General features: G+C 51.0%; 1 protein-coding gene across 2 annotated transcripts in view; it reads right to left on the bottom strand.

Annotated features, from left to right (window-relative positions):
• Positions 1-14,906, bottom strand: part of PRDM11 (PR/SET domain 11) — a 53,771-nt gene extending 38,865 nt beyond the window's left edge. For both annotated transcript variants that reach the window (XM_049779575.1, XM_049779576.1), the window contains exons 1-4: positions 14,582-14,906; positions 13,810-13,934; positions 13,422-13,525; positions 12,482-12,744 (exon numbers count right to left, since the gene is read on the bottom strand). In XM_049779575.1, coding sequence (XP_049635532.1) covers positions 12,482-12,744; positions 13,422-13,525; positions 13,810-13,928 — 486 coding nt within the window. In that variant the 5' untranslated portion in view covers positions 13,929-13,934; positions 14,582-14,906. The remainder of the gene's footprint in view (positions 1-12,481; positions 12,745-13,421; positions 13,526-13,809; positions 13,935-14,581) is intronic.
• Positions 14,907-15,489: the final 583 nt, after the last annotated feature.

The following is a 15,489-nucleotide window of genomic DNA, read 5'->3' as shown; positions in this document are numbered from 1 at the left end:
GGAGGGACACCTGGCAAGGTTCAGATGACATTAAGTGGTGGCAGGGATTCAAACCAGGGTTGTCATCATTTATGCAAAACAAGTGCCTCCTTGCCTCCTGGCACATCTCTCCGGCCCCTAGGTTGACACCTTTTAAGTGAGATTTGAGTAGAACAAATCTAACACTGAGAGCTCAAGCCCCTCAGAGACCACCTAGACATGATACAAGTGAAACCCCCCACCAAAGTACAGCCTTGGGTAGACAGGGGTGGAGGCATACAGCAAGGAGCCAGTTCATACTGATTCATTGGACCAGTTCAGAATCATTTTTCGTGGGTTACTTTTGCATTTCAAGACAATATAATTTGAGAATGAGTCCTGGTTCTTGGCAGGACTGCTTCACTAGCTTGTATTTGATTTGGTTTCTGATTCAATAAGCAAACTATTAGGGGGTGCTAAACTATCAGCCAATTAACATCTTATCACAAAGCCCCAAAAGCCAATTTCATTTTAAATGTCACGCTTCTGAGCTGGAGAGATAACACAATAGGATAGGGCATCTGCCTTGCACACAATCAACTTGGACATTTTAATTCCTCCTGACAGGCACCATGAGCAATCGCCTGAGCCTGGAGTGAATCCTGAGCACAAAGTCAGGAGTCATTCTTGAGCACTCCCAAGTATGGCACACACACACTCACACACACACACACACACACACACACACACACACACACATCCAATGATGCTTCTGAATTGAAGATGAATCTTAGATTGAAGCCTCTATTTTTATTTTGGGAAAGTTGATGGGCATGTTCATTCCACAACATCTTAAAACACTTTGAGGAAAGTGATTCCTTTTACAGTATTGGTTTCCACTGTTCTTAGAAGCACCATGTCCCAGAGCCAGAGAGATAGTTCAATGGGTAGGCCTTTTACTTCGCATCAATCCGATTCAGATTAGATTCCCAGCACCCCCTGTAGTCCCCTGAGTGTTGCCAGAAGTAATTACTGATCGCAGAGCCAAAAGTAACCCCAGAGCATCACTGGGTGTGACCCCCAAACCGATAAGGAAAAAAGCACCACATCCCCCCACAAGATACAATACATAGGTTCCTGAGATACTTCAAATGTAAACTTGCATTTCATATCAATTTAAAATGTTTTAATCGGGGCTGGAGAGATAGCACAGAGGTAGGACATTTGCCTTGCATGCAGAAGGATGGTGGTTCAAATCCCAGCATTCCATATGGTCCCCCGAGCCTGCCAGGAGCGATTTCTGAGCATAGAACCAGGAGTAACTCCTGAGTGCTGCTGGGTGTGACCCCCCCAAAAAAAAAGTTTTAATCAAGTCATGTCATGTTTATAATCATTCAAAAAATGTGCCAAAGAAATATTATCGGAAGAAAGGCACTTGTTTTGCATATGGCTGACCCTAATTCAATCCCTAGCATCTCATGTGATCTCTTGAGCTATCAGGGATCACTACTGAACTTAGAGCCAGGAATACCCCATAGCACCTCTGAGTATGCCTCTGTCCCCCTCTCCCCCCCTCCAAAAGTGAAAACCTTGGTTGGCTTAGCGGCTATAATAAAATGAAAGGTGAGGGTCAGTGGTGGACTGCACTGTTTGGCTCTAGTTTCTGCACCTCCCTGTCATCCTTGAATAGAGGTATCCCTACTTGGGATCCTGTATTCTTGACTCTGTAGGTCATAGGCTTCAGCTCATCCTTCAAAACTGAGTTAAGACCTAGAAATAGCCGGCGTGGTGGCGCTAGAGGTAAGGTGCCTGCCTTGGTTGTGCTAGTCTAGGATGGACCGCGGTTTGATCCCCGGGTGTCCCATATGGTCCCCCAAGCCAGGAGTGACTTCTGAGCACATAGCCAGGAGTAACCCCCGAGCGTCACCGGGTGTGGCCCAAAAACAAAAACAACAACAACAACAACAACAAAAAGACCTAGAAATAATGATAGCCTAGAAGCACAGACTGTGCCTCCTGTCCATAGTCTCTGCTTTTGGAAACACTGTTTCCAAGGACCAGAGAGATAGTACAGTGTGGAGGACCCTTGCCTTGCACAAAGCCCATCCATATTTGATCTCCGACATCCCATATAATCCTTCAAGCCCACCAGGAGTAATTCCTGAGTACAAAACCAGGAATAACCTCTGAGCACAGGAGATGTGACTACCAAAAGAAAACAAACTAAACAGAGCATCCAAATACACAAACAAACCCCCACTGTTTCCATCTAAAACCTAGCAGTTCTGGAAAACACACACACACACACACACACACACACAGAGAGAGAGAGATGGCAGGAGCATCTTTCCTGTATCCAAAAGGGAAAAACTTCAAATAATGACAAGGAACTCAATTGAACAAACTCCCCCTGGGGCAGATCCAGAATAATTTAAAATGAAAATGAGAAACAGGTACTGAGACGGGGATCTGGAAGAGGTAGGGGCTGGGTTCTCTGTCAGCTCCACAAGACAGAGCAAAACAAGAGAAACAGACAGAAATGGAACAGAACACCTCAAAGGTGCGGGGGAGACAAGTCATAAGTCTATTAATGATAATTTTCAAACCAGGCTAAAGGTGGAGGACAACTTAGCCCCTTTGTCCTGGGAAGGGGCTTTGTAAGCTATCTTAAACCTGCCTCTGTGCTCAGGGATCATGCCTGCACATGTTCTAGGAGGGAACATATATGGTGCCAGGGGAATGGAACCCAAAGGTTCTTGTGAAGCAAGAATCTTAACCTTTCAACCATCTCTCATTCTTTTTAGACAGTATAATGTCAAGTAATATATGTAGGAGGAATGATGCAAAAAAATTATTTACACCATAAATTATAATCAATACAGGCAAAGGATCATCAACCATTGCTACGATTACTGGTGGGGATCACACATCTCTTATACTGAGAGAGAGAGAGAGAGAGAGAGAGAGAGAGAGAGAGAGAGAGAGAGAGAGAGAGAGAGAGAAAAAACAGTTGCCAAATCCATTGAATAAAGAAGCCAACATCCCATGTCACCTCATCACCAAAGCCCCAATCCGGGAGCTGGACCTATGGCTAGGGCACCCCTGACCATTGTCAACAGAAGTTATAAACCCATCTGTGCTCAGCTGCCTGCCTTTTCACAAAAAATTGCAACCCCTCAAAAATCCAATACTCTATTCAATACAAAATGTACTCATGAGATAAAAGAAAGAGCAAAGTGCAGAGTTGGGGGTTCCCAGACAAGCAGGGTTAGCCAGCACATTACTGGGATAAGTAGGAAATCCCCGAGAAACAGAGAAGAGAAGAGATTGTGAGTCCACTGAGGGTTCACCCAGTGTAATACCCAGAGGATCCCACTGGGCAGGCAGGCAGGGGGCAGAGTCCCTTCCCATCCATCCATCTGTTTCCTCGCATTCTGGAGGCAGCTATGAATTTTGCACATTTTTAATGATGTTGAGTGGACAAAGTATATTGTCTCATGGACATGAGATTTTTAAATAGGGAACAATTCAAGTTTGATTTGAAATGACTTGGAATTAAAAACTCAGGGTTGAGAAAGCTTGTCTATACTAGGCACTGCTGTTCCTTCCTGTTCTGTCTGTGGCTGTTTCTGTCCAGGGACTGAGACAGAGATGCAGAACCCAGAAAGGCCATAGTATCTAGGTGAGCCTCAAACGTGTGCAGGGCATACCCAAACCTGGACATGTGTGTTTGTGTGTGTGCATACACACACATCATTATCATTAACATCATCAGGTACAACCAGACAGCAATTGCTCCACAAGGTAAGTGGTCAGAAAGTCTATGTGTGGGGTTGGCGTGCTCCTTATACTGTTCTTTGATGGTGGAGGGGGCACTTGTAGTACTCAGAGTATTTCCTTCAGTATTAGGGGTAGGGGAATCCTATACAATGTCAGAACTGGGATCTCACTCCTGGAATGACACAGGAGGTCATATGGGATGTTGGGAATGGAACCCAGGTTGACAATGTGTAACGCAAGCACCTTACCTGCTATACTACTGCTCAAACCCCAGAAACATCAGAGGAAGGGTTGGGCCACACTCAGGGCTACTCAGGGCTTGCTCTTGGTTCTGTGTTCAGGGATGACAGATTCAGCTCATTTCTTTTTTTTTTTTTTTTTTTTTTTTTTTTTTGGTTTTTGGGCCACACCCGGCGGTGCTCAGGGGTTACTCCTGGCTGTCTGCTCAGAAATAGCTCCTGGCAGGCATGGGGGACCATATGGGACACCGGGATTCGAACCAACCACCTTTGGTCCTGGATCGGCTGCTTGCAAGGCAAACGCCGCTGTGCTATCTCTCCGGGCCCTCAGCTCATTTCTGATAGACACTGCTTGGGGACCATATGGGGTGCTGGGAATGGGACAGGGATCAACTACCTCCAAGACAAGTATTTTCTCTCTACTGTACTATCTATCTGGCCTCCACCAATTCCTTTCATATTACCGAGAAAAAAGTGTACTATGGCCAACTGCAAGATTCATCCTGACTTCAGAGCAGTTAAAATGTGAAAAATGAATGTCAGAGAATGAAAGTAAAAGTCAAAAAACATTCTCTTACATGCAACTAGGATCAGTATCATTTTTAACTCTATTTTTCATAGAGTTTGAACTTTCCAAAACAAAGAGTGTGACACAATCAATCATCAGACAATTAAGACCATACTGGGGGGGGGGGTGGGCAGAGAGATAACAAACACCACCCAGGACGGGTTTGACTCCCAGCATCCCATATGGTCCCCCGAACCTGCCAGGAGTGACTTCTGAGCGCAGAGCCAGGAGTAACCCCCTGAGCACCACCAGTTGTGGTCCCAAAACCCAAAAGACCACACTCAATCCCAGACTTCTTTTTTTTTGGGGGGGGGCCACACCCGGCGGTGCTCAGGGGTTCCTCCTGGCTGTCTGCTCAGAAATAGCTCCTGGCAGGCACGGGGGACCATATGGGACACCGGGATTCGAACCAACCACCTTAGGTCCTGGATCGGCTGCTTGCAAGGCAAACGCCGCTGTGCCATCTCTCCGGGCCCGACAATCCCAGACTTCTAAAGTCCTATAAATTTGCAGACCTGCAGCCAACTGCCGGAGTGCGCCTAATACTGCCTCCTCAGCCCCTCAGCCCATACTGAAGGCCAGATCACGTGCTCTGCACCCCAAGATTTCAAGGTTTAAAATAAAATTCCCATTTGCTGGTGGCAGTTGGAATAGAAATGCTGCAAGCTGATTTCACAGTTCAGCTTCCAGCCTGAGTACCGCCCCCATCTGACTGACAGCCGGGAGTCCTCTTTATGAAGACCCCCCCCAAATCTCCCATCTAGCTTTAAGCCCCAGAGTTCCTGGAGGGCAAGAGGCCTGGGAGATAGAATGTGCTAGGTGAACTGAACCCACTCCCCTTTTCCCAGGGCCTCCTAGATGTTTGAGTCATGTGTTGTCAGCTCTTTCTGGAGAACCAACCCCTCTGTGGACCCCCATCCTTGTTTTTCTGTCTTCCCTCTCCCAGCTTTTATAGGCCATCAAGTTAGATTTTATGTGTCCTGCTAGGCTGCTGAAAAACCTCCTGGAACGAAACAGCCCTGAATGAGAAACTGAAATCGAAACCTCTGCAGACTCCCCCCTCCCCAGGGCCCCACCTCTGTGAACTCTGAGGCAGAGAGCACCTTGGGCCTCAGAGGGCAGCTAGACAAGCTTCACCATGGTCTTTGGAGATTATCTGAGAGGAGAAAGCAGAGATGGGGGGTGTTTCTTTGTAAAATAATCTGAAGTGCGTGTGAAAGTCCTTCTCAGGACACTAGTCCCAGAGGGGTGCTCAGAATGGGGTGATGTGGGTATATACAGCTAACGCCAGGCCCTGCGTCCACCACACTGCACATGAAGTTGGGTGGGTGAGGTGGATAATGATGAGTGAGCTGGGCAAGAACAGGACAGATCAGTCAGGGCTGCCTCAGTGGATGGTGGATGAGTTTACCTGGCATGAGTAAGGCCCTGAGTCCCATCCCCGGCTTCCCCTGTCCTTCACCAAGATCATAAAAATGAGAGAACTAAGAGAAAGAGGACTGAGGGAGCATCTGGGTTCAGCCTTCTACCCTACACTCTGCTACTCGCTAGCTGTTTAGCTCTGTGTGAGATGCCTCGGTCTCTCTAGGTGTCCTCTTCCCAGCAGTGAAACACATCATCCTGGTCACCTCACAGGCAAAATGATGCAGGACAGACAGGTCCGAGCACAGAGTCGCCACCATTAGAGCAGCAGACAGTCATGGTGCTACTTAGCACCACCTTCAGTTCTAGGAGCAAGAAACACTAAGAGGGTGGGAAGAAAGAAATGTGCTTGCAGGGTGGAGACTGGCTCAGGCAGGTGGGGAAAAAACTTCAAAGAGGGCTCAGGACTGGTTTGACAAGAAAAAAAAAATTGAGGTGGGGGCACTCCCTGTAGTGCTGGAAGCTGCTCCCAGCTCTGTGCTTGGGGTCACTCTCAGTGCAGGGAAGGGAGACCCCGTGTGCAGGACGGAATGCAGGCCTCTAGCTTGCAAAGCCTGCACTAAGCTTTCTCTGACCTTGGAAGGCAATTCCTTTAGGAGGTGGGTTTTCTGGATCCTGGTCTAAACTTGGAGCAGAACTCTCTCTGCCACCATTTCCCCAGCTCTTCCTCCTCCTCCTCCACTTCTTTCTCCTCCTTCTCCTTTTACTCCTCTTATTTACTTACTACTTACTACTATCCCAACATAGGCCCCAACTAAGGAAGGACAAACTGATAGACACACTCAGACATCAGACACATAGGGATCTTTACAGAAACATTTAGATACAAAGTCACTCAAACACTTAGGGACACACACACTCACCCATTCAGACATAGAGGGACACCCATTCACACCCATTCAGTTACACACAGTCATTCACGCACACTCAAATACAGAGATACTCGGTCATTTGCACACATAGACAGCAGTCATTCAAACAGATACACTCCAATACAGTTCCTCACACAAGCCAAATACAGTCACACCCAGACAGAGAAAGTCACACACAGATACAATCAATCACACAGACCCAGATATCTCCGCTACACAGTCACTCACACACATTCCATTTTTCACACACACACACACACACACACACACACACACACACAGTCACTCACCTAGACACAGAGACAGTCACTAGCTCAGTCACACATCTCATAAACACAGAGAAATACACACACAATCAGAGACATACTCAGATACACACACCCTGCTTTCAGGAGTCCTGAGGAGATATACACAGGGACTACACAGATATACATACTTAGACCCACACATGTGGTGCACATGTGCATACACTCACATACACACACACACACCTGTGTTGTCCAGCCTCCAGTTCTATTCAGATCTTCTCTGGGAATACAAAAGCTCAAGCCCATGGTCCTAGGACCCCAGCCACTCCCTCCACAGATACATGTCTGTGGATATATATATATGTGTGTGTGTGTGTGTGTGTTTGTTTGTGTGTGTGTGTGTGTGTGTATCCACAGCTCAAAAGCTCAAGCCCATGGTCCTAGGACCCCAGCCACTCCCTCCACAGATACATGTCTGTGGATATATGTGTGTGTGTGTGTGTGTGTGTGTGTGTGTGTGTGTGTGTGTGTGTGTATCCACAGCTCAAAAGCTCAAGCCCATGGTCCTAGGACCCCAGCCACTCCCTCCACAGATACATGTCTGTGGATATATATGTTTGTGTGTGTGTGTGTGTCTGTGTGTGTGTGTGTATCCACAGCTCCAGAGACAGCCCTAGAGTAACTCTGTTAGCCTGCAGCCGCAATCCCTAAACTTCAGCCCAGCTCATCAGTCAGTGCTGTTCTGTGGCCAGGCTCTCCACACAACAGATTTCATCCAGCCTGGGATAAGGATGCCCCCTGCTCCCACTTCAACAGTAGGGGGCTGGGCTGGTCTGCTCTAAGGTGGGGAGAGAGGGTGTCCCTACATTTATCCCCAAGACTCCTGTGACTGGGACCTTTGGTCTCCTCTGGCAAACTTCTACCTGCCATTCAAGGTCCTTCTCCTTCTGGTCCAGTGGAAACTGAGGTACCAGGTGCACCCTCACAGCTTTCCACAACCTCTGCAGGGCCTCCCTGTAGGGATATGATCTTAGAAATGTCTCCTTGGGTGGTTCCGTTCCACATAAATGCCCCAGAACATGGCACAGGGCCTGCTTCATGCCTCCCCATGAAGGTACATTTGGTTCCTACCCATAGACCTGAGGGAACCCAGGCTGGTGTGGAGCACACAGAGGTTCTTTCCAACACTCCTCAATACTGGATGTCTAAGGGATATTAGTGTCTGGTTTTTATTTATTTTTATTTATTTAATTTTGGTTTCTGGCCACATCCAGTGGTGCTCGGGGGTTACTCCTGTCTCTATGCTCAGATATCATTCCTGGCAGGCTCAGGGGACAATATGGAGATCAAACCCAGGTTGGCCACGCATAAGGCATATGCCCTACCCACTGTGCTATCACTCTAGCCCCTAGTGTCTAGATTTAAAAAGTCCCTTCCTTGATCTCTAAACCAAGCACTCTCTGTCCTTCCCCTCCCCATGCCTCTCCACTTCTTGTCTTCTGCAAAGTGTTCTGTTTTCATTCCAAAGTGGGTGATGGGGCTCCCACACACCTACCCCTTGACCCTTAGACATCAGCAGGGTTCTGGGAGATGCCCTTAACCCCGGTGCAGTGCTGGGGAGAACCTATGACTGCACTGTCCTCCCAGACTGCACCTGGAACCCAGCTCTCCTGCATCCCACAGGTCTTCTCAGACTCGTCTGAGCTTCCCACGTTTTACCGAAACTGTTCTCAGAGCTTGGGTTACGTGTCTCTTCCTGGGTCCTGGATGTCCTTCAGAAAGATGCGGGCGCCAGAGCTCCTCAAGGCAAAGTCTGGGGCCAGTGTCCAGCTGCCTGCTCTCCCAGCAGGCCCCAGCCCGCCAAGACTCCATACCCAGTTCCTTGGAATCTTCCAAGCCCTTAGGACCAGTTTGATGGAAGCATGAGCCTATGAGAAGACTTGCCCTGTTTCCTTTCCCAGGGATGAGATGGTCCTGAGAGTCCAGCTTAATATCCTGGACCTCAGGTGCTTCCCAGAAGCTGCCTCATTAGCATAACAAAAGAAACATCTCACTTTCCAAACAGGAAATTCCAACCTCCTGGAAATCCTGAGCCAGGAACCCCAGAGGAGGAAGAACAAATGTTTATGAACTAAAGAATGACAATGGCATAGTCTGGAAGCCATCAAGACGCCAAGCTGCTGGGTCTCTCAGACACATGAGCAGTGACTGACCACTGCAACCAGAATATTCTCTCCTGTCCCAATCTGCATCCCCAGCTTCTGCTTTGGAGAAGCTGGGAGCAGAGTCCCCTCACCCAAAAGCTAGGGCAGAGATGCAAAGTTGCCAACTGTCCCACTGAGGAGAGACAAAGTGCTTGTGTTTGAGTCCCACGTGGGGTCACAGCTCACACTAGACCCGAGAGTGGCCTCCTACCTTGTCATTCATTCCCAGGGGTGCCTCTGAGCCTCTCTAGCCTGGAACTCAACTGCTTCCTGAGCTTCTTTCTCCCACTGACCACCCTGGCCTTGCTCCCTTTCCAGATGGTTTCTAGGGCTCCATGACAGAAGGATCAAGGTCCCTTTGGACCCCTCCCAGCTAAAGTTCTTTTCAGCTTACTCCTAAACTCTCCTCACCCCCAAGGGGAACCCAACTGACCATCTATACAGAGATGACTCACAAAGGATTTTCTCCAAACCTGTCCCCAGTTCTGAACTTGGACTTCCTGCTGCTGGCTTGACTTGATCACTGCAATCCCTTGACTTAATACCAAACTCAGTGCAGCCCAAACCACTCAGGATAACTTCCAGCACCCCAGTGCCCATCTAGTTCTCCATTTTTCAGAGTAAAGGTACCGTTATATGTTTGAAGGAGCAGAAACAGGGACTGTCTCTCCTTTCCTTAGACCAATTAGTCTAAGCACAAATTGCATCTCTCATCCCTGCACCAGTCCCCAGACCAAATGGAGCCCAAGTCTCTACCTGGACCCCAGAGAACAATCACAACCCTCTCAAGGATTGAGGTGGAGTGAACGGTCATTCCAAACTCATTCCTATTCCCCAACACCAGTGTCCAGTCTGTGGCCCAAGTCATCCTTTCTAGGTATACACAAAAGCTTCAATGGTTTCTTAAAGAACAATTTGACCTACTGGGCTCTGCATGGCCAAGTTCATTTCTTCCAGGCTCCTGTGTTAAGTCCACTCCAGGCACTCTCTGGCCTTTTCTTGCTGCCAAGGCATGCATGCTCACTACCCATAGGCCTCCCCAAACTTTTCCCACTGGTGCTTCTCACCATCATCAATCCATGGTTTGGAAGCTTTACCCAGCATCAGGCCCAATTCCTTGAGTGTCACTTTTCTGCCTCCCATCTCTCATACCTCTCATAGAATCCTTCTTTTACATGCATGTATCTAACTTCTTCATTTTCCCATTCTCCTACAATCTGAGCTAAGAGGGTAGGACTGATGTCTTTCTTATCTGGTCTACTTTGGAATTCCTCAGGCCAGCTCCAGACCTAGCAGAAGGGAGATGCTCCAGAAGTATTCTCTGGGGCTGAAAAGATAGCATACTGGACAAAGAACATCTTACAGTGAGTAGGAGGCCTATGTTTGATTCCCAGCACTACATGATCCCCTATGTACTACAAGGAGCATTCTCCAAGTTCTAAGTCAGGAGTAGCTCCTGAGCACTGTGTGACTCCAAAACATACCAAAAAATAAGAAGTGCTTGATATGGAGCATATGCTTATATGTAGAAACCCTGAATTAGATTCCCCAGGCCTCCATGGTTTCTCAAATACAGCCACAAGAACTGCAGCCAGGAGTGGTCCAGCACCATTGAGAATGGGTCAAAAACTTATAAAAGAGAGTTGACTTCACCAGAAAGAGGGTATGCTTTGCATGTGGGAGGCCCAGGTTCCAGCTCTGAAACCACATGAACCCTTCAGCACAGTCCTAGGCAGATTCAAGTACCCCTGAGTTTAGCCCCCAAAACACTTCAAGCATTAAATGAATCTTTCCTGTCCTGAGTCGTTGGATTTCAAACATACATCCATGGAACCATGGCATCCAGTTTACAGAAATTTCCAACCAGTTCTGCAGTTCTGCTGGACATGGACAGAGCTGCCCATGAGGGAATGGAATAATGGGCAAGGGAAAGAGGGACAGCCAGCTGATCTCCCTCAATGGTCCAGGCCCCTATCACTCCCCAAACTTCACCCCCAGGGTCAGCTTTGGCACCTTCCTCTTCAGAGCCTTGGAAACTCCTCTTCCTACCTCCATAGTCTGCCCTCAAATATATTCTGGGGATCTCCCCCTAAATTTCTCTCATCTGTGTCCACCTGGACTACACATCTCCTAGTGTAACCTGAGCACTGTACCCCACACCAGCTTCTGAACTAGAACCTGACTCTCCATCCCACCACCTCAGTCATGCCCAGTCTTGAAATATCCCTTGGTCAAACCCACCTGAAGGATGTGGGGTCCTCAAGCATTTTGGGGGTGCCTGAGGAAGCTAAACCTGGCCTCTCTCCTGCCTCTCCCCCAGGTGACTGTCACTTCCTGAATCCCTCTCACTCAGTTCCTGAATCTCTTGGGAGCACTGTCACCCCCTTTTAGGAATTACTACCCACTCTAGATATCAGGCTACAGCCAACTCCAAATTCTAAATGGGACAACAGGGGGTATTACAACCAATTCCCTGTAAGCTTTCAGAGGGCCAGGAAGATCCTCAGAACCTTCCAGAATTGCCTCAAGCCCTTAACCTTCAGGTAGGATTCTCTTGTCCCATATCAGGTAGAAAGAGGTTAAGGGATCAGCCCAACATCATAATGGGTGAACAGCAAACTGGCTGTGCCCAGGTACTCAGGATTTGGTCCAAACTCCATGGGCTTGATCTGCCAAGAGCAAGGACCCTGCTTTCTTCCTCTGTTTTTGGTTTCAGGGCCACATCTGGAGCTCAGAGTTTGCTCTTAATTCTGTGCTCGCAGCTTGCTTCTGATTGTTGCTAGGGGGATCAAGCACCCCAAGGATGGAAGGACCCGGGCCTGCTGCAAGCAGAACATGCACTCAGCCAATGGACCAATGCTCCAGAGAACCTTGAACACTTCTCCTCAGGCTCCATGTTATCAGCTTCAGAGGGGACTTGAAAAATTCTTCCTAATGCCACAAGGAGCCAGTCAGATACACACAAGGATTCATGGGAAACTCACACACACACATACCTACACATCACTGACCACCTTGCATGACCCTCGGCCATCAAAACTACAGTTACTAAGCCAGAGCAAGGAAACAACCAGCTTCATCCCCTCCACCCCCACATCTGGGGGTGAACCCAGCAGGGCCAATGTCTGGCTCCCCTTGCTGTCTGTCCACACCCTCTTCTCAGCATTCTCCAAGCCTGGGGGCCACTCACCAGCCATGAGAAGAAACCAGTCGACTTGTCCTGCGTGGAAAGCTGCCCTTCGTAGGGGCCAAAAATGTGGCCTTTGGGGATGACCTCATTGATGCAACGCACATCACTCTCCCCGCTGGCCTCCCTCACCACCTCCATTCCCTGCGGGAGGGTGAGGGCTGCCCGGTCTGGGATGCCCACGGGCACAGGCGTGTCGGTCACAAACACTGGGGGCCCATGGTTTGGGCACTCATCCACAAAGTACTCCTGGCAGGACTCGCAGACTAGAGGGAGGAGGAAAGAGAAGCTCAGTGGAGGTGGGGGTGGACCCCCACCCCATAGCAGCAGGTAGTGTCATGTCCCCTACTGGGGACTCCCAGGGCTGACCCTCCCTTGACCATAGGCCCCAGGGGTTTCTGCTGCAGCAATAACCCCTTTTCTGTTCCAGGGAACTCCAAGGACCTGTGTCCCCAAGCTAAGGTGTCTTGAACTCCCTATTCCCTATTTGAAAGACTAGAGCTCGGGGGCCAAGAGATAGCATGGAGGTAAGGCGTTTGCCTTGCATGCAGAAGGACAGTGGTTCGAATCTTGGCATCCCATATGGTCCCCCAAGCCTGCCAGGAGCGATTTCTGAGTGTAGAGCCAGGAGTAACCCTGTTGAGTGCTGCTGGGTGTGACCCCAAAACCAAAAAATAGAAAGACTGGAGCTCAGGACTGGGTAGTCAAATGGGTCTAAGTTTGCAGGCTGACCGTGTGCCAAGAGAACCAAGACAAGGCACATAACCCTTGGCAAGCCTCAGTATCCACACCTGGAAAATGGACCCAATCCCAGCCAACATAAGAACAAAAGGTGTAGCTCAACTACAATCTTCTAGAACTCTGAGCCCATGGAGGAGAGTCTGCACCAAAATGGGGAAAGTAAAGGGAGGTGGAGCTCAGCCAGAGTCCCGGATTCACTTACACCAGAAGTCCACTTGTTGGAAGCTTTTGGGCATGAGGAGGTCACGTTTCCCCTTCAACTTCTTGGGCTCTACTTCCATGGCCGAGGAATCTGGTCTCCTGGTGCTGCAGGGAAAGCAAGTGAAGATGCCATCAGAGAGGAAGTGGCTGGTGGCAGCAGAGCCCCAGCCAGCCTGCCCACCTGGACAGGGCAATTAAGGCAAGGCAGGAGCCCCTGCCTGTGCTTTGCACCAACCTGGGCCCACTTAGAGGGTCTCAGGAACTGCCTGGGACAGGTTAAAGAGAGGTTGGCAGGGACTAGCCACTCTGCTTCTAAGCATCTCACTGTATGTCCCCCACCTCCCAGCCCAGCCCTGATCACTCCCCTCTGTCCTCACGCAGGGCCTCACCAGGGCTGGCCATACTCCTGATCCCGGAGCGGGGAGCACACCTCTGTCTTCACCACTGTCACCATGTCCCCCACGGCCGCCTTGGTCTGCGCCAAGCATTCCTTCATGTTCTCAGTCATTCTGTCCTGGGGACGCGGGCAGAAAGAGGATCAAAGAGAAAAGAGGAAGAGGGGTGAGTGGGGGAAGAGGGCAAGCATGGGGGATCCTTTGGAGTCTGGTTACCCTCCCTGCCATCCCCAGAGGAAGTACTGGAGAACATAGACAACAAAAACAGCTGTGGCCAGGCCAAGAGGAAATGCCATTTCTATCCGGGGCTGGTCCTGGGGACAGTGGAGCCACCAGCCCCTGGGATCAGGAGAGAGAGAGAGAGAGAGAAGACAGAGGGACAGCTCTGGCCTGCAGGCTGGGATAGGAAGCACAGCTGGAAGCCCAAGACCAAAGGGCAAAAGGTAAGAAGAAGCCTCAGGGGCCTCCACACAAAACTCTTATGAGGGTGCACAGGGGAGGGCTGGACTCAAGTTTAAGTCCAGCTGGGACAGGAAGGGGGCCTGTGGGGCGGGACATGAGAAAAGAGGCTAAGAGTAGGGGGGCTCCTTCCTGGCTGTGCAGAGCAAGCTCTAGGGCCTTGAGGCTGCCAGAGAATGTAGCCAGGCTCGCTTTGCCAGCTCCCAGCAGGTACAGGCAGGGCCTGGGGGTCCCTGGGGTGGGCCAGCCCTGACTCCAAACCCCACCCCACGCCCTCTCTCAGGGTCTCCGGGGACCCTCAGCTTACCGCCCTCCTCCACCAACCGCGCCAGGCTGGGCAGCCCCTTCCCTCGGCACCCCAGGGTCCTCATGCCAAGCGCGGGGACACTCTTCGGGCCGGGCCAGCGCGCAGCTCTCTCGGGCGCTGGGCCCCAGGACTGGGCGAGCGAGCAGCGCGTGTGACTCACTCGCTACCCGGGGCCCGCTGGCCACACCCCTGCTCCTCGGCTAATCGGGGGCCCCCTGCTCCCCACCAGGGCCCCAGAGCCGCCGGCGCGGGGAGGGGTGCGGGGGAACAGAACGGCCTGCCCTCCTCCTGCGAGCCGGCGGGGGCCGGGGGGCGCGCAGAGGGGGCTCGGGCTAGCCCGGCCCAGCCGGACCGCCCCCCGAACCGTCCCGTCCGCGTGTCCAGCGAGGGGGAAAGTGGGAGCGCGCGGCCCGGCCAGGCCAGGCCAGGGGTACGGGCGGGCGGGCGGGCGCGATCGCGGGCACGGGCTCGCCCGCTCCCCTCTCACCAACCTTCCCTTCCCCGTTGGGGCGCTCCTTGCCCGGCCGGCCCGGCCAGGCCCTGCGCCAGCCCCGGCATTCCTTGCGGGGGCATGTGGCTTCTTGCCGGCCCCGGGGGCACGCAGTTGGCTGGCAGCCGGGAGGGGGCCCCGCCTGCAAGGAATTCCACCCAGCCCCTCCCGCGGACCGCTGCCCCCACGCACACGGGTCGGGGGGCTCCAGGGGAGCGCAAGCCTCATCCCTCTCCTCACCCCCAATTTGCAAAAGGCTGTTTTGGGGGACACCGCAGAGACCACTTTAACCAAGCAGCATGGGTCTGGGGTGCTATATGGGATGCCCCCTATCCAAAGTCCACCGGGTAGCTATCTCCACCCCGACCTGCCCAGCCTAGGACAGGGAAGCGGAGGAAGGACTGGGCGTTTTCTGCAG

This window comes from Suncus etruscus, chromosome 9 (assembly GCF_024139225.1).
Source record: "Suncus etruscus isolate mSunEtr1 chromosome 9, mSunEtr1.pri.cur, whole genome shotgun sequence".
In the NCBI taxonomy this organism is placed as follows: domain Eukaryota; kingdom Metazoa; phylum Chordata; class Mammalia; order Eulipotyphla; family Soricidae; genus Suncus; species Suncus etruscus.
Note: the sequence above shows the minus strand (reverse complement) of the source record. Positions and strands in the feature narration are given on the sequence as shown.